The following is a 25,877-nucleotide window of genomic DNA, read 5'->3' as shown; positions in this document are numbered from 1 at the left end:
CCCCGACCTGGAGAAGGCATGCCGCCCTTTTCCGACTGAGGACCACGGTTTCAGATTTGGAGGTGCTGATTCTCATCTCAGCCGCTTCACACTCGGCTGCGAACCGCTCCAGTGAGAGTTGGAGATCACGGCTTGATGAAGCCAACAGAACCACATCATCTGCAAAAAGCAGAGATGCAATACTGAGGCCACCAAACCGGACCCTCTCTATGCTTCGGCTGCGCCTAGAAATTCTGTCTGTGAAAGTTAGGAACAGAATCGGTGACAAAGGGCAACCTTGGCGCAGTGCAACCCTCACCGGAAAGTCCGACTTACTGCCTGGCAATGCGGACCAAACTCTGACACCGGTCATAGAGCTAAACAGCCCTTATCAGGGGGTTCGGCAACCCCATACTCCCGAAGCAGCCCCCACAGGACTCCCCAAGGGACACGGTCGAACGCCTTCTCCAAGTCCACAAATCACATGTAGACTGGTTGGGCGAACTCCCATGCACCCTCGAGGACCCTGCCAAGGGTGTAGAGCTGGTCCACTGTTCCACGGCCAGGACGAAAACCACACTGCTCCTCCTGAATCTGAGATTCGACTTCCCGACGGACCCTCATCTCCAGCACCCCTGAATAGACCTTACCAGGGAGGCTGAGGAGTGTGATCCCCCTGTAGTGGGAACACACCCTCCGGTCCCCCTTCTTAAAAGGGGGGACCACCAGCCCAGTCTGCCAATCCAGAGGCACTGTCCCCGATGTCCACGTGATGTTGCAGAGGCGTGTCAACCAGGACAGCCCAACAACATCCAGAGCCTTAAGGAACTCTGGGCAAATCTCATCCACTCCCCGGGACCCTGCCACCGAGGAGCTTTTTAACCACCTCGGTGACCTCAACCCCAGAGATAGGAGAGCCCGCCTCAGAGACCCCAGACTCTACTTCCTCATGGGAAGGCGTGACGGTGGCATTGAGGAGGTCTTCGAAGTATTCTCCCCACCGACTCACAACGTCCCGAGTCGAGGTCAGCAGTGCCCCATCCCTACTATGCAGTTTTGATGGTGCACTGCTTCCCCCTCCTGAGACGCCGGATGGTGGACCAGAATTTCCTCTAACCCGACCGGAAGTCCTTCTCCATGGCCTCACCGAACTCCTCCCACGGCTGGGTTTTTGCCTCAGAGACCACCAAAACCGCATTCTGCTTGGCCAGCCGGTACCCATCAGCTGCCTCAGGAGTCCCGCAGGCCAAAAAGGACCAATAGGACTCCTTCTTCAGCTTGACTGCATCCCTCACCGTTGGTGTCCACAAACAGATTCGGGGATTGTCGCCACGACAGGCACAGACCACCTTACGACCACAGCTCCGGTCGGCCGCCTCAGCAATGGAGACACAGAACCTGGTCTGCTCGGACTCAATGTCCCCCACCTCCCCCGGGATGTGGGTGAAGTTCTGCCAGAGGTGGGAGTTGAAACGCCTTCTGACAGGGGATTAATCACATCAGTCCATCTAATACTCTCTTCAGAGTATTATTGAATTTTTTTTTGTTTTTTTTTTTGCAAAAGTAAGACAAGCTTTTGTTTTGGGTCAGCAGTGGTTTTCACCTTGGAACTCTGCCATGTACTATGGATGCCATTTTTGCCCAGTCTCTTCCTTACTGTTGCGTCATGAACACTGACTTCCAACTGTGGCAAGGGAGGACTGCTGTTCTTTAGAAGTTGCCCTGAGTTCCTTTGTGCTCTCCTGGATGAGTCTCTGCTGTTCTCTTGGGGTAATCTTCGTATGACGGCCACTCGTAGGAAGGTTCACCACTGTTCAATGTTTTCTCCCTGTGAGGAGAATGGCTCTCCCTATGGTTGGCTGGAATACTAAATCTTTAGAAATGGCTTTTGTAACCCTTTGCAGACTGATGGATGTCAATTACATTATTATTTCTGTTCTGGAACTTCTTTGGGTGATGTCATTTTGTTGGATCTATTTTAGCTCTTTTGTCTGACTTGATTTTGTGGGGACAGATTCTGTTATAATTCTTGATTGAACAGCTGTGAATGTAATCAGGCCTGAGTGTGATCAGTGAAAATGTACCAAACTTTGCGATTAGCCACAATTCATGATTTAACTAGGGGTGTAGTTACTTACTTTTTCCACACAAGGATAGGCAATTGAAGTTTTATTTTCCCTTAAATGAAATAATTTAAAAACAGCATACTAAGCTCACTTGGGTTATATTTGTATATTTACATTTGTTTGATCGTCTTATACATGAATTTGGGAAAACTTTGCAAACAAAAAACCAAATTGAGAAGGTGGCCAATACATTTTCAGGGCACTGTATATTTCAACGGCCAACACCTGAATCCAAGGTTGGTTATTTCCTTTTCTAGGATAAATGGCAGTAAGTACAGGTATGGTCCAGTTAATAGATATAAATAATCAGTTGCTATAAAAAGAAACCTAAGTCACTGAGTCACTTATGCTTTTGTGAAGGTCATGTTCAGGCAGTTTTGTGGTTAAGAGTAGGAGATAAGGGAACTGCAAATACTACGCCCCGACGGCTCCCTTGGGAGAATCACATCACAGAAAGGAAGCGTAAGAGGAGATGCAAGACATTCAAGAGGCACTCGTGTCTGAAAGCTTTAAGTTGAGTAGCCTTTTTTCGAAAATTTGGGTTTGAGAGTTTGACTAATGTGCATTCTTGAAGTTTGCCAATGATAATTTTTAGATGTGCTATGATTAAATTTCCTGACACAAGCCTTTGAACACAAGTCCCAAGCTGAAAAGCAAGTGAAAATACGTCACTTATTTCCAAGCGTTTTTTTCCCTTTTTTGTTTTGCAGAATCAGGCAGGGTTCTCCGAAATCAATTTGAATAATCTAATGTGCAACTTGGACTTTAAATTCTGATGGTCCAAAGTGATTTAATACATCCATTGCTGTAAAATGAAGGTGGGGGGGGAAAAAACCACATACAAAAGTTGACTGATTTGACATTTATTCACTATCAAGCTAAGTGCTCCCATATCAAGATACATTACCTTGCTTTTACACTGTAATGTCATTAAGAGTTTACATGGTAGAGGGAAGAGTTTTATCATCTACGTTGTGTGAGCCCTATATAGCCCTGAAAAATAAAATACAAAAAACGAAAAAGAACAGGACATGAAATATAAGAAATCTGGTTCATGTGCAAAGAGCACACCACACACTGCAACGAGTGCTAACTGAGGTGAGGTGCCTGAAATCCCCCCCGCTTATCAATTCCACTGGTAACTTTTGTGCCGGGGAGGCAAATTGAGGTACAATCGGATGAGCTGCGGTCCCACAATAAAAACTGGGGGGGGGGGGAAGAAAGAAAAAAAAAAAAAAAAAAAAAAAAAAAAAAAAAAGTATTATCGTAGAATTAAGGTAAGTGGTAGAGTCAAAGGGATAAAATACATATATCGCTATTTTATTTTATTTTTTGGGGGGGGGAGATATTTCTATGAGACATAAAATGAACAAAACAGTCATGTGACATGTAATGGGACTGCTGGGTTGCAACGTCACCCAGGCTTCGACTGAGCCTTGAGGCTCTGCAAAATATCAGGGCGTCCAGTATATACACAGGTTTCCCGCCTCCTGCAACAGCCGTGTCTCTAAGTACTAAGCACAAGTGGATCCCTCACACACAGCTATCAGTGAGTCAGCTCAATGGGGCTATGTACACCGAGGCACAGGTTCACACAAACCACAGGCCTTATTTAAAAAAAAAAAAAAAAAAAAAAAAAAAAAAAAAGGTTGATTCATCCTATAGAGAAGACCTGAACCGCCCCACTCCCCCAACCCCAAAATTACCTCAGGCTCAACCCCTCACAACAAACACCAGCGCCCTCTCGTGACCTCCATCCTCCCTCAGATGGGTCCAATGTGGAGCTCAGCGAATAGTGTATCTGACGTACGGCACTTCAACGTCTTCGTCCGACAAGTCGTTGCAGCACAACTCGAACACCAGAGCTTTGACGTGCTTGCCCAACTTCTTCTTAGACACCTTGGTCACAATCTCAGTCATACTACAGGACAGAGAAGAGAGGCTCAGAGAGGACTTCAAACTGCAGTTATCAACTATTTTAAGAATACAGTATTCTCCTGATTTATTCATTGGATAAAAATTGATTTTGCAATATTACAACTATCACATTGAGTTGAGAACATGCATGTGAGATGCAGGTCTGGTGAGTGACAGTGAATGACAATGTAGGGTTGGCTGGCTGTTAACTGCCTGACAAATGAGGGCGTTGCGGCCAGCGGCAGCTTGCGAATTAAGGTGCTTCTCGAGTGTTTGTTCTCTTACCTTTCTTCCATTTTCTAAGATACGAGATTGTGTGTCAGGAATACTAGAAAAGACCCGCCCTACTCTGCCACCTATTGGCTAGCACCTGTTGGTCGGACACTTCCGCAACACACGCACGGCGGGCCTTGTCCCAAATAAATTACTAGGCCAGATTTCCGACACCACGCTTACAAATATGGACTCATCCCCTTGGCTCTTATTTATACATGGAGTGATGCGAGCGACTGCAGGAACAATCAGTGTGGAAAAATGATCTTCGACCGTTTTCTTTTGTAATCAAATTGTAAGAGTTATTCGTTGCAGTCCTAACTTCAACCTGTGATTACATGACATGGGAGGTGTACTCACGGCAGATCAAGCCTCTCTCTGAGTTTGGCAGCAGGCATGAAGAATGAGTAGAGCATGGACACTCCCTGAGAAAGCATGGTGATCTCCAACTTATGCTCGTTCTTAAAAAACAACAACAAAGTTTAGTTTAGTATAATAGACCTTGGGGAGAGACAAACAGGAGAAGAAGCCATACTTTAAAGAAGTCCAGAAACTGCCGCAGTGTCATCTCCTCTCCACTGGGCTGCAAGCCGCTGACCTCGAAACGATCCCATAACGTCCATTCGATTTCATAGTACTGTTAAGGGGGGGGGGAAGCAGAAATGTGATAGTTCGTCATGGCGTTCGGCCACACAGCCAACAAACGGTAGGCTTGCAAATCGTCTCCTCAGCACACACTGAAAACGTCAGCGTGAGAAGGTTAGTCGAACTCACTTGCACCCAGGCGGATGGATTGCATCTGCCTGGTGCATCAGTATTAGCATGGCTGGATCATCATGGGAGCCACTTACCGGTGGGCATTCCCCCCCCCCGTGAGCTACACATGCACTAAGTGGAAATGCGTGCAGCAAGCCTTCCTACCTTATGCCTGGGAGCAGCGATGGGCTCGGAGAAGGCGAAGAACGGCAGGGACAGATTCATGAACCCGTTCTTAAATGTCTCCAGCTTTTTATGCCCTTGGACGATCTTGATGAGCTCAAGGCACACCAGACCCACCACGGCAGCGGTGGTGGTGGCGATGGCGGGAATGATCTTGCCAGCTATCAGCTTGCTCTGGATGGCGGGAGGACAAGGACAAATACAAATCAGAGATAAGAAGGCCGAGAATGTAAAAGGTGTGACGGTTTCCAAGGTGCAAGCGCCCACATTATGTCTGTCAGTAGGGGGGATGTCATAATTCTCTGCCCTCAAGTTGGATGCTGCGACTATGAAGTCCATGTGAAAGTTGGTATCATCATCCTGTCGTCAGGGAGCACAAAGCAGCAGGTTGTAAGACCAACAGAAAATCAAGCCAACTAAAAAAGTAAAGGACGACAGAAACTGTACCTTTTCGAAGTCAATAGCGCAGAGCTTGAACTGAGAAGACTCTGGTGGAGGCAGCAGGACTTTCAGCTCCTCTAGTCTAGAGTCATCTGTTAAAGTAAAACGACATTGTATATTTAAAAAAAATAATAATAATAAAGGTTGGTAATGCATAGCTGTCACCCTAAAAAAAAAATCACTTCCAGAACAATGTGTCCAAATTTGCCTGAATTTACAGATTTCCAAATTTTGTCAAGAAAATTTCCATGAATTATGGCTTCAATATTTGTCATTTAACCTTGTGGTGCACGCAGTTGCAGCCTGAATCGGAGTACCAGTATGAGATTTTTTGTACGCGCACAAGTACTCGTAAGAAGCAATGTAATTACGTCTTCTCTTGCATGCTATTTATGTTGCATATTTATATTTCCAGTATCCACAACTGCCGCTGAAATGCTAAAAATGTCCCCATTGTGGGACTAATAAGGGTTATTTGATATTACAAATATGTATTAGTCATATATTATTAACCTGCCCATGTTCTGAAGTGACGTGTGCAGTGACGTACCAATTCATTTCCGGTTCAGATGATACGTCCTGTGTGGACACGCATTATTTTCTCTCTTTAAACACTTATTACTTGGCCTGTTATTTTCGAAGTTTTTTACTGTCCGCGAATACGCGGCTCCAGCCAGACCGATATGACAAGTGTATCGTTTCACCGAATCACTTATTTCAATGTTTTGCGACTGCATGACACGCGCTTAGCGCTTAGCATAGCTTTGACATCGTCTTCGCCTGTCAATTCCTCGTCCTCCCTTTGTGACACTTGTTAAGAAGCATTGTCAGAATCACTACCATGGAGGCGATGATCAGAGACTTACACTGCATTAACATTGGACGCAAAGAGAACGTTCACCTCTGCGGCTTGGCAGCCGGGGTGTCATAAAATAGCGTGCACCGAGCAGCTGTTCACTGGAAGCACCGGTAATGTCAGACGCTGGATTCCCCCCCCCATATCCTGACAATTATTGAACAATCAGTGTTATGGCCGTAACAATTCAGCATTCGGCGATTTCCGTAACAAAATAGACGTTCCGTAACATTTGGCAGCTCTAGTAATATTTCCAATCGTGCCCGCTTACCAACAGATGAATTGCTATTCTGTAGCTCCTGATCAGAGACGTGAATTTTCACCCCTGAACGCGGCGTAAAATTAGGCACCTTGACCTCTTGTGAGAACTTGACCACGTCCGCACGATCGGTGCAGCTTTCTATGCCATACGTCTGAGCAAACAAGTTGGCTGCAGCCATTATGTAGTCTATGTGCAGGTCCTAGAAGACAAAACAACTTCCGTTATTTAGGGGCTGGACGTGCCGCTTGAGAAGAAAGTCTGTCTTCAAACAGGTGGAGGACACAACAAACACTCACGTTGCTAGTGCTGAATTCTAGGGGGTGAGGACACCTCTTTGGACCAGACCAGAAGGGGGCGCCAGAACTGGTTAGCTGGAAGCCAGATCGCAAAGCGTAAATTGATGTAAAATATTGCAACAGGTTATACTACCGCACAATCACAAGCGGTAGTGTCTACACCATGCCAATGCTACACAGTAAACAATAGAATGGAGGACATCCAGCATTTTTCGTTTGACCCCTTCTGTCATAGGGACAGGGACGGGACGAGTCTGACTCGATTCACCTCCTGCAACAAATTGATGAAGAAAGCAAGCGCCTTCAACTTTTAAAATCTGACGTTTTGAGCCAATCTGGATTTGGAGCAAATAGACTAAACTAAGGTCTTTTGTAAGCCGTGCCAGGCAAAATTTCAAAACAATTTCCAAAAGGAAAGAAAAATTACCTTTGCATGCACTATTTAAATGTTTGTGCAGAACTGTAATGCTTATTAGTATTATAGACTTCATATGCACAAACGTGTCAAAATAAATTATGGTGACATAACATGCTCTCACAGGCATGAAAATAGAACTACAAAACTTTCAACAGGTACCCTATTAGGGTATTTCTACTTCCTACTGAATAAAGAAATGTGATTTCTGATAATGAAGTCAATACGGAATTGCAACAAATCAAAATCAATTGTAACCCAAATAATCCAAATTTAATCTAATCGTGAGGTTCTTAACATTACCCAGGCCAGCTATCAAGTATTTTTAGAAATGAGTAATCTACCCATTATCTTATCTTAAAAATGTTGCACTATTAAACAATTTGCACGCGAGGGGCATATTTTGTTGCTTGGGGTCACCATTCATTGAGTGTGTATGGCTTTAAAAGGCGGGGCCTGGCCTGCTGAGTGACGCGAGTGCCGGCGAATGAGACTAGAGTTGGCAGGCTGTGAACTGGCGTCTGCATGTTGAGGGATTCACTTTTGAGTCTTCCCGTTCGCTCAACGAAGCAAGTGTAAATGCACGGGCGGCCATGCCTATCCTTGACCAATTGAGTGGACCTTGCAATTTGTTCACTACATTAAGTTGGCAAACATAGATGTGCTATTGTGGTAACCATTGCACTGAATCTTCCTTAAGAGTGAAACAATGTCAAACTTGGGACTAACTTTAGTCCGTGTGGAAAAATGATCACTGCGAAGCTTTGAGGCAGGATTCGATTAATCGTAGCAGTCCTCAAGGTAAAAGAAAATTCATACAGTGAAATAAATACCTGATCTGGGGGGAAGTTGTGCAATAGCTGGCGGATGTTGTTGCTGTATTGGCATTGCCAGTGGTTGCGTGCCCAGGCTACACAGTCAGCAAAACTGTGGGGGCAGTCTGTGACTAGACTCTTGTAAACAGCCTCTAGCAACTCAGCTGACTGACCTCCGGGAAGTTTCAAGGTGCGCTCCATGAACTTGGGGTCTCTGCAAGAAAGAAAATAAAAATTAAAAAAATGTTAAATTGATCAATCAGAATTTATCAGGTTTTTTGGTTTTGATTACAATTTCTTCTCTACTAAAAATACCATAACGAGAAGCAATGTTCAATAAATACATGTTAAAGTTAAATTTAGTGTCATTGAATCAAAACAAAGTTAGTTTCATGCAAATAATGATGGCTAAATATTTCCCCCCCCCATTTTCTGTTCCGTTCATGACGACTAATAGGGCAAATGACAAAACGAAATATTTTAGGACATGAATGAGAAGGGTTACGGTAGCCAAAATGTAACAACAACAAAAAGGTAAACTTGTTGGATAGATGCTAGTCTGCTTTCTGACTGCTGTTGATATGCCATTGAGCAAGGCTCTGACCCGACCGCCTTGGCTTCAGAGGTGCAGTACTGTTTTGCGCACCGCTTTCACTTTCTTCATGCATGCTTTTGAGCTTGTTCTGTGTGGTGTGCAAAACAAATATACAGCAGAGGCCAAGTTAAAATTCCCCTGTAGGGATGATGAGTAAATTAGTACAAAACGCGTTATATACACAGTACTGAATACAACTGCACCAGAGCTTTAGTTTGCATAAGAGCATATTAACCAGTGGTAGTTTTAGTACAGCACCTAATAATTTCACTTAAAGTTGTTCGAATCGCAATGATTGTGATGCAGTGTGTGTTAATCTAATCTTAATAAATCACTTTTTTTTTTTTTTAACCACGCAACACAAGCAGAGCTGTGGCAAACCAAGTAGGTACAGTGCTGTGGGAAAGGGGCTACAATTTTTGACTTTTTCTGTGCTAAAGACTCCAAAAGCAAACAATTATTGCACAAGAAAGTACTTTTACAGGAGAAGCTAGGAAACCTAAAAGCAAAGGCCTGGCTGGGTTCCGCAGTAAACCAACTCACCACCTATATATTAAAAAAAAAAAAAAAAAAAAAAAAAAAAAAAAAATAGCAACGAGTGATGCCTGAGCTGACTTACGAGAGATACTGCAAGGCGTTCTCTGGTGGCTGCTTGAAAAGGCCCTCAAACTCATCGCGGGCCCACTAAACAGAACAAGTGGAGACATCAATAACTCGCTTGACTCAAACAATGTTTCCCTTTAAGAACAGCTATTATGCACGTTTACTCACTTGCAGTGTGTGCTCAATGGCATTTGGGAAATTCTTGAGGGTACAGATGGGGATGGACTTCTCAGGTGGATCCTGGCTAGAGCTGTACGACTCTGTAAGGAAGGGGATCACGACCTGCACATTGCCTTTGGTACCCAGAGTACCAGACTCTAGTAAGGGTTTACGGTAGTACACACACCTCCGATCCATGTACAAACCTGTGTGTGTAAAAATGAAAAAAAGAGATCAAACACTGGGAAGCATGGAGGGAGAAAGAACTATGTGGTTACTTACGTGCATCAACATTGTCCAGTGCATTGGCTACTCCATCAAGGCTTTCAAAGAAGTCGTCGTCGTAGATTCTCTCCGTGTCGGGGCCCACCCTGTTCTGGTGCCCAGTGATCTTGATGGAGGGGTTCATCTGTTTAACCGCTGCTGCAGCTGTATCACTTTTCATTTTCTGTTCACCACACAAAGATCAGAGCAACTGAATTGTTTGTGATCTGATAGAAAACAATCGGAAATGTGCTGAAACGAGTTCAGATCAAGCATAGCAAACTTGTACGCACAATACACGGGTAAAGCAGGAATGAGCTATTTAAAGAGAACCAGACACCAACCGTAACATCTGATTGTCTGAAGAGGAACTGTCTGTTGAGGTTAGACTTCTCTATGGTGTCCATATCTGTCACAATGACCTCACCCTCGCCACTAGCCAGTCCAATCATGGCAAAGTTTTTTAAGAGCTCACAACCAATGGCACCAGCTCCGACCTGGAAAAGGTCAAATGTGTCAGATACCCAAAATGAAACAGTAGAGATACAGCAACTCAGACAAAGACAATTCACCTGTTTTTTTTCTTGTACCACAGATGTATAATTTTAGGTGTGGAGTCTTCCTATTTATGCCTTGAGGAGACTCCACACCTAAAACTTTAGAAATGAGTAAACCTTTTGGAATAAAGGTGAAACATCAACAAGTTGCCTTGATTCAACCCTTGCAGATTACCATCACCTGGATGACTGACAATCTACACAGACATCAACAGAATAAAAAACGTTTCCTATTAAATGCATCACTAATTTAGAACAGCAGTTTATGTGAACTGACTGAGAATGGGACAATCAATGTTACATCATCCATATCAGAAACCAATTGAACATTTGTTTGAGCACCTCTTGCTTTTGGGATATAACTACTCTTTAGTTTTCATTTGGATCATTTCATAGCTGCATTTGCCATCAGCAAACCTGTCATTTTTACACAGCTTTAGCAACAGAAGGCCATTAATGCCAATGGACGGAATCTTAACGACAGACTCACCAGGAAGTAGCGTTGCTTGGCAAGCAAATCCTGCAGCTTGGTGCCAAAAACTGCAATCTGTCCATCGTATCGACTGTTCCTCTAGGGAAAAAAGCGTTTGTTAGCATTACGCTACAGTCTGGATCCATATTTGAGGGGGATTTGCTAACACCTACAGGGGCACACTCTTCCTCTGTGAGGACAACTCCCTCCTCTTCTGCCAGGCATTCCAATGCATCGAAGTACAACCACTGCATAATGGGCATGAATTTTCCTGTGCATGCCTAAAACATGGAACAAACGTAAATAATTTAAGTTGATTAATAGTTAACCAATAACCAACAGCTCGCAACTGACCTTCATAACTTCCTGTGCAGCCAGACCGCCAATGAAGGCGTTGACAGGCGCCAGGTCGCCAGCAGCAACATAGCACATCTTTTTGACGAGCGCTTCATCAAGCTGCTCCACTTTAGCTGATCCAGACTGAGCAGAGTTCAGCTCCTTGGCCAATGTCAACATTTCTTCACCATCAGCCTGAAACACATAGCCAACGTAGTTAATACTGTGCATAATGTACAGATCAAGTTCGACCAAAAAAAGTCATCAGAAAAGGCACACGGTGGTGATCACAGGATTGTTTTAGAGTCCTTGACCTACTGCCATTGACATTGACAAGGAGATTACCTGGTTCCATGGTGCAGGAAGGCGGTTGTGTTTTTTCTGGAAGGCGTGGATGGCCTGAAAGCCCACGTGTAACTGTGCTGGACGCTCAAACTTGCCAAAGTCTGTCATTATGAACTCTGGTTCAGCCATGGAGGAGGAAATGGATTTCTACAGCCCAAAGATCAATACAATGATGACTCACGAACATAACCGTTAAACATTACCAACTTCATTTTGTTTTAGATACTCGAATATGAACTATACTGCTCGAGTGGGCCAACAATAGAGATGACAAACTCGATTTTTGTAAATTTATGGTGGCATTGCACAACTCAACTTACAAAAGTGAATTTCTTGGGCATCTTGACCTGGGAAACGATTCCTCCTCTAACATAATCTGTAAATCCTGCTGTATCACAAATGCTGAAGGTGTAGGGCCCTGGATGACAACAGAACATGTCAGTCAAGTGACGGTTGTTTTAAGACCAACTGCATTCTCACAGATAGAAACAGGCCTTACCCAGAACTTTGATTTCGACCGGCTGGCAGCCATTTAGTTCGGTCATTCCTTGAACCTCCGAGAAGGTTACAAAGTCTCCGCTTTCAAAACCGTGCCGGGCCTCATCCAGGCAAGTCACAACACCTGGATTGTCCTGGTGAAAGTATCACGATTTAGTCAAACAATCAACACTGATGTTATTCCTTCGGTAAACAAAGCAGGTGGGAAGAACTAACCTTTGTGATCATGGAAATCATGGCGCTCAGTGGCTGTTCACCATTCGTGTCGTGCACTATCATCTCCTCGCCAAAGTCGCAAAACAGCTGGCTACAAATAAACAGACGCGTCAGACAACATCAGGCGCCTCGTGGAAGTCAACGATAAAGATCTTACCCAAACAGGCCCCGAGTATCTGCGACGATGATCTTGATGCCTTTGCTGTGGCAGAACTCTCCCACTTTCTGCTGCTCCTCCATCGTGGAGATCGTTAGCACTACAACCTGAGGTGCAAAAAAATGACCATTAAAGCTCTTATGTTTCCATACAAGAACCTTCACTGAGTTTCAAATAAGGCTTATACCTGGAACTTTGTCAGGAAGTCTTCTGTGAGCGCACCCGTATATGCCGCCACGGGGACGTAGTTGTTGAGTTCAGCCAGACGGGACTGACTGACTTCTGCTCTGTTCTTCCCCAAATCCTCCTCTCGAATGTAAAACTAACAAAGCAAAAAGAAAAAGACAAAAACAATCAAAAAAGCAATCAGACATCTATGCACACTCTAGCAGGTATTCTCAATCGGGAAAACTAGAAGTATCAAATAACCACAAAGAAAAACCTAAATTCTTAAGTCTCGACTTAAAGGGAGGGCAAGTTCATGACTCAACAGAAAGCCACCTTCAATGACGTCCGAAAACTGGCCCGAGCTCTACTGTGATCACAATTCAACCGGAGGCCACCCGCTGATAAATCTGGGTCAGTCTTTCACAGTAATTGAGGGAGAGGTTTGCAGTCGCACTGTTTTGAATTCAAGCAGTACAAAGCCTGTCGTCGCAATAAATCATGAGGGAAATGTGCTCAGTCATTGTAATTTAACTAAAGTTTATATTTGAAAAAGCATCATCCTAAACTCTGAGATGGCAAAATATTGCATTTAACATGATGAGTAAAGTATGTCAGTGGATGTTTATGGAACGCATTGCTGTGTGGCTCTGTGCATGCCAGTTGAGCCTGCACAGAGATATGGATTCTCAATTAGTTTCCGAATCCATTTTCCTTAAGTCAAGTTGCAGTAAAACATGCAAATCATAGGTGAAATCCATTGCCAAATCTAACCAGATTACACCAGTTGAATTTAAAAACTGAGCAAATGGTGGAAAAAAAAAAAAAAAAAAAAAAAAAAGGAGATTCTCCTTGCACATGCCCACTGACCTGAGAAGAGAGGTCTCGCCATTCTGCGACACCTTGGTCGTGCACAGTGACACTTCGAACTCCCCCCAGAATGACGGTCTTGGCAATCTCCACTCCGAGACCTCTCATCCCGGAGATGAGGACATTGGAGTTTTGCATGCGCTTCATTGCAGCATGGCCCAACACGTACCTTAAGAAGGAATAGGTGGGTCAATACATCAATGAAGTGCCGGTGGTGTCCTCATCACAATCTCAACCATCATATAAATGTAGCAGAATAATCAAACTCTCAAGTCCTATTATAAGTGGCCAACCATATGTATACATACCAGTACAAAATCAAGCATCTTAAAATGTGTTCCCTTCACTTTATACTTTTTTTTTTTTTTTTTTAAATCATTTTTTAAATTTTTTTATTGGATGTACGTGATTTTGGTTATGTCCCACACCACTCTGCTAACAAGTTTGTTTAAGGAGTCTTTCTTTACTACCAATTCAAATACCTTTTACATGCTTTTTTTTTTGGTCCACAGGTTATTTGATGAAACAAGTCATTTTGATCAACTATCTTCATAACTATATTAAACAGTGGATAGTTGCAGGAAATATTTACAATTATGTTTGATCATTTCCATCATGTGTGTATTTGGATGTTAAGCTGAGAAGGGCCTAGCTGAATCTGTGAACATTGGCACTTATTCCATCATTCTGGATTTACAATTGTCTGCAGAAAAGAAAAATCCTCCCAAATTAGACTTTAATCATTTTAGGTTTGTTTTCTGATGAAATATTTGATTTCCAGCCAGTTTTTGGCCCGCCCACATTTTGGACACATCACGCACAGAAGGAGATGGCATTTCCTCACTGAACTACTACATAGCCTGCGGTATAATTTTTGCTTATTTTGAAACAATAACGAGTGGAAATAGTGATCCATTTTTTAAAAACACTAAAACGCCTCTGAGGAAAAAAAGAACCACACAATCCCGTGAGATAAGCGTTTGCATATTCAATGATTTCCAAATCATGTTCAATCTATGTTGAATTGAATACACTACAAAGATAAGATATTTAATGTTCAAACTGATAAACTTTATTGTTTTCAGCAAATCATTAACTTTGAATTTTATGGCTACAACACGTTTAAAAAAAAAAAAAAAAAAAAAGCTGGGACAGGGTCATGTTTACCATTGTTTCATCAACTTTTCTTTTAACAACATTCAATAAACGTTTGGGAACTGAGGACACTAATTGTTGAAGCTTTGTAGGTGGAATTCTTTCCCATTCTTGCTTGATGTACAGCTTCAGATGTTCAACATTCTGGGGTCTCCGTTGTCGTATCTTACACTTCATAATGCGCCACACATTTTCAATGGGAGACAGGTCTGGACTGCAGGCCGGCCAGTCTAGTACCCGCACTCTTTTACTACGAAGCCCCGCTCTTGTAACGCGCGCAGAATGTGGTTTGGCATAGTCTTGCTGAAATAAGCAGGGGCGTCCATGAAAAAGACGTTGCTTGGATGGCAGCATATGCTTCTCCTAAACCTGTATGTATCTTTCAGCATGAATGGTGCCTTCACAGATGTGTAAGTTACCCATGCCATTGGCACCAACAAAGCCACATACCATCACAGATGCTGGCTTTTGAACTTTGCGTCCATAACAGTCTGGATGGTTCTTTTCCTCTTTGGCCCGGAGGACACGATGTCCAGAATTTCCCAAAACAATTTGAAATGTGGACTCGTCAGACCACAGAACACTTTTCCACTTTGCGTCAGTCCATCTTCGATGAGCTCGGCCCAGAGAAGCCGACGGCGTTTGAGTGTTGTTGATAAATGGCTTTTGCTTTGCATAGCAGAGTTTCAAGTTGCACTTACGGATGTAGCGCCGAACTGTATTTACTGACATTGGTTTTCTGAAGTGTTCCTGTGCCCATGTGGCGATATCGGTTTTTGATGCAGTGCCGCAGGAGGGGATCGAAGGTCACGGGCATTCAACGTTGGTTTTCGGCCTTGTCGCTTACATGCAGTGATTTCTCCAGATTCTCTGAACCTTTTTATGATATTATGGACCGTAGATTAATTCCCTAAATTCCTTGCAATTGTACGTTGAGGAACATTGTCCTTAAACTGTGCGACTATTTTCTCACGCACTTGTTCACAAAGAGTTGAACCTCGCTCCATCTTTGCTTGTGAATGACTGAGCAATTCAGGAAAACTCCTTTTCTACCCAATCATGGCACCCACCTGTTCCCAATGAGCCTGTTCACTTGTGGGATGTTCCAAACAGGTGTTTGATGAGCATTCCCAACTTTCTCAGTCTTTCTTGCCACCTGTCCCAGCTTTTTTAGAATGTGTTGCAGCCATAAAATTCTAAGTTAATGGTTATCTGCTAAAAGTTAATTTTATCAGTTTGAACATTAACTATCTTGTCTTTGTAGTGTATTCAATTAAATATAGGTTGAACACGATGTATGTGTGTGTATAATATATCATTTACACACACACTGGCAATATAATACAAACTTGAACAACGCGGTATTTGGAAACTCAAGCAAGCTGTCTTTTGTTTTTTATTTCCTTAGAGGTTATCATTTTAGAGGTGACCGGATTCTGCCTGAGAGCTACGATATGTAAAATATGAGTTAATACTCCCCGTTAATATAAAAGAAATATTTTTTGATCAATTAAGTAAAATTTTATCATTTCCCACAGCACACCTGAAGATAGTGACTCAGGTAGAATAGGGACAATTTTTCTGTTCTGGCCAATACAGTAAGGGAAGGACGATGGAAGACTTACAGTTGTCTGGAGTACAGGCCTTCATCAATGTCAGCGTCATTGCCATTCTTAGCCATGCCCTGCAGAGAATGAATGCACAGGAGATTATGAGGGGGGAGCAATGTCTCATTTTTGACTTGTCACGCACGGTCAGTAAGGGAGTGCGCTTACGTTGGCAGGTGTGTGGGACAGATCAGTTCTGACGGAGTTTGAGGAGGAGCAGTGGGATCCCGTCTTCGTCTCTGTTCCTGACAAGCGACGTTTCTTGGACAGCGGCGAGCTGGACATCTGCGGGTCACCCAAAATAGAATTTGGGTCACATTCAATGCCGAACAATCAGCACGGAACAAATGACAACTCAGCCACAGATGATGTGGTTCCATAATTGCGGAGGATGCCGTCGAGAATGATGCTACAGAATCCTAGCTGTTTTGGTGAGAAAGGATTTCTCACCCAGAGAGCAGCTGGCCTGGCTCTGAGCCAACAACAAATCTGCTAGACGACACATCGAACCTCGGAAGAGCTATGAATAGAATCATTATGCGCCGCTTTCATACTCAGGGACAGGTCTCCCTTGTTTTTTTTTTTTTTTTTTTTTTTTTTTTCCTCCGCTCGATTGTGTATGAGACCTGCTTTTGGAAGAGGAACTGTGACAGCTTGTGAACAAAAAAAAAAAAAAAAAAAAAAAAAAAAAAAAAAAAAAAAAGCGCTGAATCATTGAAACGTCCCTGCGGCTAAAAGTCCACTTGACAAGAACTCAGCCACACGCAACCCGAAAGGACGAGTCCATTCGGCCTTCTGACCGGGGAAAACACGCCCCCGGGACGTGCGGATTTAAGCGGCCGCAGGTACGTCGGAGTCCTCGCCCGCCCGTCGTGGAACACTTTCACCCGTGTCGGTTTACCGTGTTCGGCGGGTTGTGAGAGCCTCGAACGATCCGGAAAAGCAGCGAGGACACAATTCAAAGTTGGGCTGAGCGGAACAGTGGACGCGAGCTGAAAACGAGAGCGTACCGCACGCCGCCTGACGCTGCAGCGCGATGAAAGCGAGCGAGCCCGTTTCAGAGGCTTTAATACAACGCCCCAGAAAAAAAGCGCGTCACGGCTGCGTGCCACTAATCGCTTAAGTCGCCTGGCGAGCGAGCGGCAACACGAGGAAGCCGAGAGGCGACGGCAAACGCCATTAGCGCGACAGCCTCGGCCTAACAGGCCCTCGCGCGGCTCCCCGTCGCAACTTTCGCCAGCTAGCTAGCTAGCAAAAAGCCTTCGCCGAAGTTGCCGAGCGCAATCAACGGCGAGCCGATGCGCTCGCTCGTTAACAAAGAGGACAACGTTTAACGCACGCGACCCCGTTCGCCTTAAGTCAGCTCCGGCCGCCCCCATTGATTTCGCGTTTCTTACCAATAATCCTTCCCGGGGCCTTTCCAATGCGAACCCGCTCCTCGCCCGTTCCGCTCGGATGTCAGCGATGAGGAAAGCGTGTCGAGGGAGGAAAAGCTTCGTGAGAGATCGGCCTGCTCGCGTTATACTGTCGAGTCACTGCGTCGCTCGCAGCGCCAGGGCTCTAGTGCAATTGCTGGCTTTACGACTGCAAGACGGGAACAAAACCAAAATGGCAGATGGGGAGAAAGGGGCGGAGGAGGCGTGACGCGCGGCCCGAAAGATTCCACAGGAAAGGTCGGCTCGCTTGCACGCTCCTCGCGCACGCCGCCGCCCCATTGGCTGCGCGCACCCGCTCGCCCCGCCTCCGCCGACATGCGCGAATGGAAAGTAGCGCTTGTACTCTACTGTACAATCAACTGCAGCATCGATTAGTCGAGACATTCAACGCGAGTATCCACAAACAAACAAACAAACAAAAAACGCATGCAAATTGCACAGCTCTCATGCATTGCAACATTTTGGTTCCAGCCAAGTCACCTCATTGCGGACAGTTCCAAATCACGCGAGCCTTATTTTGCCTCTCCGCGCTCCACTGTCTGCATATTTAATCCGAGGACAAAAACTTGCGACTTGAAGCAAACGTAGCACAAATACAGGGCGATTGGACAGCCGCTGCTAAGAATGGCTAAATGCAAGTGTAAAAAGATGCGGTGCATTCTTCGCCATCGGCCAAATAGAGGTTAAAGGCGTTTATAGCTGAAGAAGATTATTGGGGGATGGGGTGCCTGCTTGAATGACAAAGGCACACGAACGTGTGGGCCGCACAATTCTCGGGGACACATGTCGACACGGGTCCCAGTCTGCTCATGTTTTCCCCGCAACGTGACAAAACCGTCACTTCGAGCACGTTAGGAAATGTCAACGGAGCGCACAGGCTGCATAACCCGAGAAGATGCTCGGCAATTCTGTGCCCCGCTCACGTCATAGCGTTGCTCACCTAACGTTTACTCGGCAATCGAAGCCATTTCCACTCATTTGTTTCACGAGGTCCTGGCGAATGGAGCTTGATGCAAATGACAGCGGGCATGTGCTTAACTTTTAGCACGTCTCATGTGAGCAGCAAACTGTTTCCCAGCTGCCATGGTGTGACGATACCTTGCCAACCAACAATAAGAAATCATAATAATTTTACGAAACTACAAGGAATGTCCCCATGCTCATCTATCAGACACTTAAGTCACGACGATTATGCTATAAGGGAGAATTGAACTAGTGCAGCGTTCTCGCAACAACGCAGCGAAAACGACTGCGTAGTTGTTAGCGTGCGTGCAGCTAGCCTTCAAGCTATCTAGCCACCCAATGACTTTTCCCAGCTTGTTCGCTAGCATGCTAACATTAGCCACCTAGCTCGGGCTAGCATTCACGAGACCGAGTGTGCACAACTTACCACATCCGATATTACTCTGCCTGGTCTGTAGTATTAAAAAAGAAAAATCGTCCTGTAGCAAAGAAAACGTCCGAACAAACCGCGTGACAAACTATCGTCGCCGTTGAAGGCAGTGAGGGAAGTGTGTCAGTTTTTCTTCTGGACGGTGCCCGCTGCTAGCTGAAGCGGTTCTTTGCCCCCTCACTAGTTCAGTCAGCAAAGCAAAGCAAAGCAGCAACATGTGCACGTTCAAGACGCAACCATCTATGCCTGTCCGAGGCTTCAGTCAAAGCCTTCGCAATGATTTACTTCAAGATGGAACTTCAAATCATCATGTAAGTTCACCCAAAATTATGCTTCTAAATTGATCGCGTTGTATACTTGCCTATTTTTTTTTTATCGTATTTGCGTAGTTTATCACGGTGTATCTTTTTTCCACCCCCGTGCCCTCAAAATGATGGTCTAATCCAAAGTGCCGGCAAGGTCAAATGGGAAATGTAGGCGCGTCGAGATCCTGCGTGTGAGCGTTGGCCAACATTCATTTGAAGCCTGTGTGCGCTCCAATCACATTTCACTCATTATTGATTTAAACTAGTTTAATAACACCCCCCCCCCCAATAAAAACATAAATAAAATATAACCGGTAAAGATAATATATATATATATTTTTTTTTATTGCAAGACTTGCAGACACAACATAGTTTACATAGAAGGGTGGATAGACTTGATCCAGGTGGAGGTACATCGACTCCAAAAAAGAATGACTGAACTTTAAATCTCTTTTTCATTTCTGATAAGTAAAAGTAAAATAAGTCGAGTTCTTTATATCAAGAAAATATATAGATTTTCTGACAACTTTAGCAAAGAATCAAGGGGTACAGAGAAAAGAAAATGGCTATAGTAAAATTAATAAAGTACAAATCGAAGGGCTTGAATAAGGCGCGTTGAGATCCTGTGTGATAGCATTGATCAACATTAATTTCAAGGCTGTACGGCCTATAATCACATTTTAGTCAATGCTGGTTTAAACTAATTTATTAATCACCTGCCAGTCAAAACATCAATAAATAAAACCGGTAAAGATGATATTTATTTTTATTTTTAATGAAAGACTTGCAGATACAATATATTTTACTATTGGGGTAGAATGGTGGATATATTGATCCAGAGAAAAGCACATAACATGAAGGTACATTGGCCCAAAAAAACCTTGAAGATAACGTAAATCCCATTTATATTTGTGATAGGAAAATAATTTGAGTTATTTCTTCCCAAAAGGCAAGATTTTTGAATGACTTTGGCAGGGGTATTTAGAAATTAGTAAATCTCTTTTGCGGTGATAAGGTTTCCTCAGTCCACTTGGCTGGAATTTCGACCTCGCTCTCAAATGAATGGCTACATTAAAAGGATGAAAGTACAACCCCAAGTCCAATGAAGTTGGGACGTTGAGTTAAACATAAATAAAAACCGAATACAATGGTTTACAAATCTTGTTCGACCTAAATTTAATTTAATCCACAACACAGACAATATATTTAATGTTCAAACTGATAAACTTTATTGTTTTTAGCAAATAATCATTTATGGCTGCAACACGTTCCAAAACAGCTGGGACAGGGTCATGTTTACCACTGTGTTTCATCACCTTTTCTTTTAACAACATTCAATAAACGTTTGGGAACTGAGGACACTAATTGTTGAAGCTTTGTCGGTGGAATTCTTTCCCGTTCTTGCTCGATGTACAGCTTCAGCTGTTCAACAGTCTGGGGTCTCCGTTGTCGTATTTTACGCTTCATAATACGCCACACATTTTCAATGGGAGACAGGTCTGGACTGCAGGCAGGCCAGTCTAGTACCCGCACTCTTTTACTACGAAGCCACGCTGTTGTAACACGTGCAGAATGTGGTTTGGCATTGTCTTGCTGAAATAAGCAGGGGCGTCCATGAAAAAGACGTTGCTTGGATGGCAGCATATGCTTCTCCTAAACCTGTATGTACCTTTCAGCATTAATGGTTCCTCTCTGATGTGGAAGTTACCCATGCCATTGGCACTAACACAGCCCCATTCCATCACAGATGCTGGCTTTTGAAGTTTGCGTCCATAACAGTCTGGATGGTTCTTTTCCTCTTTGTCCCGGAGGACACGGCGTCCGCAATTTCCAAAAACAACTTGAAATGTGGACTCTACAGAACACTTTTCCACTTTGCGTCAGTCCATCTTCGATGAGCTCGGGGCCAGAGAAGCCGTTGGCGTTTCTGGGTGTTGTTGATAAATGGCTTTTGCTTTGCATAGTAGAGTTTCAAGTTGCACTAATGGATGTAGCGCCAAACTGTATTTACTGACATTGGTTTTCTGAAGTGTTCCTGAGCCCATGGTGATATCCTTTACACATTGATGTCGGTTTTTGATGCAGTGCCGCCTGAGGGATTGAAGGTCACAGGCCAACCATGTTGGTTTTCGGCCTTGCCGCTGACATGCAGTGATTTCTCCAGATTCTCTGAACCTTTTGATGATATTATGGACCGTAGATGATGAAATCCCTAAATTGTACGTTGAGGAACATTGTCCTTAAACTGTTCGACTATTTTCTCACACACTTATTCACAAAGAGGTGAACCTCGCCCCATCTTTGCTTGTGAATGACTGAGCAATCCAGGGAAGCTCATTTTATACCCAATTATGGCACCCACCTGTTCCCAATGAGCCTGTTCACCTGTGGGAGGTTCCAAACAGGTGTTTGATGAGCATTCCTCAACTTTCTCAGTCTTTTTTGCCACCTGTCCCACCTTTTTTGGAACATGTTGCAGCCATAAAATTCTAAGTTAATGATTACTTTCTAAAAACAATCAAGTTTATCAGTTTGATCATGAAATACCTTGTCTTTGTAGTGTATTCAATTAAATATAGGTCGAACATGATTTGCAAATCACTGTATTCTGTTTTTATTTATGTTTAACACAACTTCATTGGAATTGGGGTTGTAGAACTGGAAGTGCTTGATGAATAATGTTAAAAGATGTTTAGACATGAGGACGTTTACCACACACAGCATAACAAGAATTAGGAAGCAAGTTACAATAAATCTATTTACAATTTGCAGGACATGATTCAAATAGTGATTTGTCATTTCCGTTGGACAACGTTTGTTTCCCGTTCTGCGCATTTTTTGTCCAACTACAAAAACCACCTGCATTCCAGAATGATGCTGTTGTGTCGTGAGCATACAATGCACACATTTTTCAAAATCATGCTCTTCGTAGCTTCCTTTCAAAGTTCTGTCTGTTCCCTTTGATTCAGCTGTTAAGAGTTCGGTGCAATAAAGATGTACTAAGAAGTCATCTCATCTTATCGTGTGCTGTCTTGGTGTGACAGAGTAACTTATAAATCAAGACCAACAAGAGAGAATAGGATTGATTTCCCATCCATCCATGCAGCCAGCCGTTTTCCGCACTCCCATCTGGACTGTTTGCCTGTCAATTGCAGGAGAATAAGATTATTGACACCCAAATGAAGTCTGTGGCATGTTCTGTACAGCATTTGATCATCATCACTTACTTCATAACCCTCTGCCCATCCCAGCTCTGGGGAAATGTCCAGAACATTCAGTGCCACTCTGCCCACACTCTTGATCTCCTGTAGCCCAGACCGAGGCTTCAGACGGCGGGGAGGGCGGAGGGTAGGAAGGAGGAGGGATAGTAAGGCGAGGGAGCGACGGCAGCGCGGGCCTGGGCGAGGTTGGCAGAGGTGGCGGTGTGGCCAAGGTTTCAGCAGAGGCGTGATGATGCGCGGTGCGTGCCCGGGAGGTGGCAGGCGAGGCGTGCGTGCTCCTGATGCGTAGCGTTTCGGGTGGGCAGTCACTGATTTGCTCCAGCAATGAGGGCATGTCTCCCTCGATCTTCTCCAGCACCGCCACCATTTGCTTTTCTATCTGCTCAATCACACTGTCCATTTGCCAGTCGCTTGTCGTACTGCTGCCCACTCCTCCGTGATGCAACCCGGTCCCGTACATTCCGAAACTACTTCCACTTGCATACAAGGTGCAGTATGGACTCCCATAGGACCCTGCCACCCCCACGCCTACGGTCCCAACGTCTCTATTGTACGGCATGGCGTGTCGGCCTAAACTAGCAGAGCTGCCAATTGCGTAGCAACCCTGACCTGCTGCAGAACCTTCGCTGGCAATATTAAACTCTGCACTATATCGGTCCGTTTGCTTGGCGTCCCTGTCCCTCCTCAACACAGGACTAGCTTCACCCCTTAACCTAACACCGAGACCTACATCCGGCCTAGCTCCCGGCGCAATTGCCGGAGTGACTGACGCTCCCGCCGGAGTGACTGACGCTCCCGCCGAAGTCTCTGCCACCGCCTCGGGCAGTTGCGTCTGACACCAGCTTCCGTCATTTCCATCCTTGTGTGTAGCGATAGCTGAGGCTGTGGGCGGAGGCCCATGAAGTGTTGCAGTCATCTTGCGTTTATTGCCGGGATCAGGGGAGGTGCAGGTCTGTTTCCTGTCAGGATGAGAACCTGAAGTACTGTCTGACAGCTCGGCGCGTTCAGCGGTGGTAGTGGGCGTTTTCTGGGATTCTATGTTTTCATCCAATTTGGCAGCTGTTTTCTTGGTATGACCGTCTTGCACTTTCTTTGTGCCAAGCTTATCGCAGGATGGCGATGCACCAACTTTAAGATTCACCTTTACCTCCTGCTGGTTTTCGACCTCCTGGTCAATGTCTGCTGGTCTTTTTTCAACCATTACCTCTAAAGGCACACCGCCCGTTATCACCCCGCCTTCTCTGACCCTGCCACCTTCCTCGTCACTTGTCACCTCGGACACCCCTTCTTTTACTTCCCCTGCACCTTCACCACCCTGTGCGTCAGCTGAACTGTCAATCGCCGACTCGGAGTTCTTCAGACGCTGCATGAAGGTGGTGACGCGGATCGCTTTCTGCAAAGAAAGGGAAAGCAAAAGGATAACAGAAACGTTCTTTACATATAGGCCCACTACTAATTGTGTCTCTGCAATACATTAAAACTTTGCTTGTATAATTATTATTAAAGCATTACAAAAAAGCTTTAATGTCTTGCATCTGACAGAGCTTATTAAGGCACCACCAAACTAAGCGCTGAAATGTGATTCGTGTGAAGTGAATTGTGCCTGTATTTGCTTCCAGGTGGATTTGATACAATGCACCCTGGTGTGAATCAGTCTCAAGACTCCATCTTCTCATATTCCTCATCGCTGACTTGATACATTCAATTCTCCTTTCGACTCCCCTGACTGTAAACACTGAAGGAATATGGGAAAATGTGGGATCTTAGAAGATGTTTCTGAACCAGGGAACTGATTATCCGGAAGTCAAAAGCTCCTGTAACACAGAAATAATGTTTATATGACGAAGCAGCTTCTAGTGTACTAGCGCAGAGGTAACATTGAGGTGCGATGTGGATTTTGATACGAGGAATGACAGGGGGCCTTGTACATGGCATCATTACATTGAAATGGTCCACAGTGGTTTCCTTTCCATTTTACTCTCCTTATCCACACTAGCATAAAATATTCTCCAACATCCCTCTTGCTGACCATCATGTCATTTGACCGAAGAAATGACCTGATTTTCTTTTTTTTTAGACGAGTGCAGATGAGGAGTATGAAAGGAGCAGAGCAGGCCACTTTGAAACTTTTGACTGTGAAAAGGAAAAGTGGGACAGTGGATCTCCTCTGGGACAGGCAGAGTGAAAAGTGCATGGACAGAGCTCATGAGGAGACCTTCACCAGTCAAGACATGACCAGCGCATCTTGTGGCCGACTGCCTTTTTTTCTTCATGTTTAATCCTTTTGGAGTATGCATCCATAAAGCAATCAATTCAAATGCACGCTCAGCCACAGAGAGATGCTTTTTCACTGAAACATGCCCGACTGAATGTGCAGTTCCACCCACGCTCTGTCCTTCCATTGTCTATCATAATGATCTACAATACCTTCAACTCCTGGGAATTATATGGGGAAAGAAAGAAGAAGTTGATGGCTGTTACTTGTGCTTTTTACGTCAGCAATACCACCTTTATGTTCCCCCGCTCTCTCCTTGACATAAACATTTCACACGATCTCACGTTATGATATACTGCATTACTGTATCTATTTTTCACGCTGCAATATTTTCTTGGGATGCGCTGATACCGATGCTGACACCGTACGTATTTATGCGTACTCAGACTCAAAAAAATGCTCCGATACTTCGACTACCGATATCACCTTACCAGCCCGACAGGTGGAGTAGCACCCATGTCAAAATGTGTAGAGATGACTTTAAAGTAAATACGAATGACAAAACTTTGTCAGCTGACTGTAAATTATGCTCTACAAAATGGAGGCTCACCTCCACTCGGGCGGCAACCGAGGTGGCGTTCTCAAGAAGCAGTCTTGGATTTCTTTTTTTTTTTTTTTCCTTTTTACTCACCTTTTACCTCATACAGAGGTAACATAGCATCTGTGTTCCGGCAAACTTTGTGCTTTCTTCTTACCTCATCCCACCTCTTTACTCGTTTTGTGTTCGGACTGAGACGCCACGTAACTGAAGTGCCTTGTGTTACAGGCTACATAGAGTAGAAGTGCAATGTGTGGTCCAACTGTTCGGAAAGCATACAGTTGGATGTTAAAGTGTCAGTAATAACAAGTGTTATGTTTGATGGCAAGACGTTATGACATTATCAAGTATTGCTACTCGGTTTCGGCGAGTACTCAAATGTAAGTACTTG

General features: G+C 44.4%; 2 protein-coding genes, 1 long non-coding RNA gene and 1 other non-coding gene across 8 annotated transcripts in view; 1 reads left to right on the top strand and 3 right to left on the bottom strand.

The window, feature by feature from the left end:
• Positions 1–2,952: 2,952 nt before the first annotated feature.
• Positions 2,953–19,358, bottom strand: uba1 (ubiquitin-like modifier activating enzyme 1). 3 transcript variants are annotated; one of them, XM_061697067.1, is made up of 26 exons: positions 19,145–19,358; positions 16,487–16,603; positions 16,337–16,395; positions 13,557–13,725; positions 12,709–12,843; positions 12,522–12,628; positions 12,365–12,455; positions 12,150–12,282; positions 11,971–12,068; positions 11,651–11,797; positions 11,324–11,500; positions 11,143–11,250; positions 10,988–11,068; positions 10,285–10,437; positions 9,959–10,124; positions 9,686–9,882; positions 9,534–9,598; positions 8,338–8,533; positions 7,090–7,164; positions 6,803–6,992; positions 5,682–5,767; positions 5,502–5,594; positions 5,217–5,408; positions 4,831–4,932; positions 4,656–4,756; positions 2,953–4,026 (listed from the first exon to the last, which is right to left on the bottom strand). In XM_061697067.1, exons 2-26 carry the CDS (start codon positions 16,601–16,603, stop codon positions 3,891–3,893), a joined length of 3,174 nt encoding a protein of 1,057 aa, XP_061553051.1. In that variant the 5' UTR covers positions 19,145–19,358; the 3' UTR covers positions 2,953–3,890. The 3 variants fall into 3 exon arrangements, with proteins under 3 accessions (XP_061553051.1, XP_061553042.1, XP_061553060.1); XM_061697058.1 differs by lacking the exon at positions 19,145–19,358 and adding an exon at positions 17,716–17,941; XM_061697076.1 differs by lacking the exons at positions 2,953–4,026; positions 19,145–19,358 and adding an exon at positions 17,716–17,942 and having other exon boundaries at positions 4,663–4,932.
• Positions 5,018–5,138, bottom strand: LOC133414306 (small nucleolar RNA U6-53/MBII-28). Its single transcript, XR_009769989.1, has one exon. It is a non-coding gene; the product is annotated as a small nucleolar RNA U6-53/MBII-28 (small nucleolar RNA).
• On the top strand, positions 17,062–25,877 carry LOC133413136 (uncharacterized). The gene is made up of 2 exons (XR_009769836.1): positions 17,062–17,163; positions 24,751–25,877. It is a non-coding gene; the product is annotated as an uncharacterized LOC133413136 (long non-coding RNA).
• Positions 19,770–25,877, bottom strand: part of camkvl (CaM kinase-like vesicle-associated, like) — a 30,504-nt gene continuing 24,396 nt past the window's right edge. For all 3 annotated transcript variants that reach the window (XM_061697096.1, XM_061697088.1, XM_061697103.1), the window contains 2 exons: positions 22,680–24,066; positions 19,770–22,594 (listed from right to left, as the gene is read on the bottom strand). In XM_061697096.1, coding sequence (XP_061553080.1) covers positions 22,681–24,066 — 1,386 coding nt within the window. In that variant the 3' untranslated portion in view covers positions 19,770–22,594; position 22,680. The remainder of the gene's footprint in view (positions 22,595–22,679; positions 24,067–25,877) is intronic.

The sequence above is a fragment of the Phycodurus eques genome, chromosome 1, assembly GCF_024500275.1.
Source record: "Phycodurus eques isolate BA_2022a chromosome 1, UOR_Pequ_1.1, whole genome shotgun sequence".
Lineage (NCBI taxonomy): Eukaryota > Metazoa > Chordata > Actinopteri > Syngnathiformes > Syngnathidae > Phycodurus > Phycodurus eques.
The sequence above is the reverse complement of the archived record's forward strand: the minus strand, read 5'-3'. Positions and strand labels throughout refer to the sequence as shown.

Excerpts from the sequence above, each read along its gene's own strand:
- uba1 (XM_061697067.1), bottom strand. The coding sequence starts at position 16,603 with ATGTCCAGCTCGCCGCTGTCCAAGAAACGTCGCTTGTCAGGAACAGAG. Across the intron at positions 12,456-12,521 it reads GATACTCGGGGCCTGTTTGG|CCAGCTGTTTTGCGACTTTG; the intron begins GTAAGATCTTTA and ends GTTTATTTGTAG. Across the intron at positions 9,599-9,685 it reads CCATTGAGCACACACTGCAA|TGGGCCCGCGATGAGTTTGA; the intron begins GTGAGTAAACGT and ends TGTTCTGTTTAG.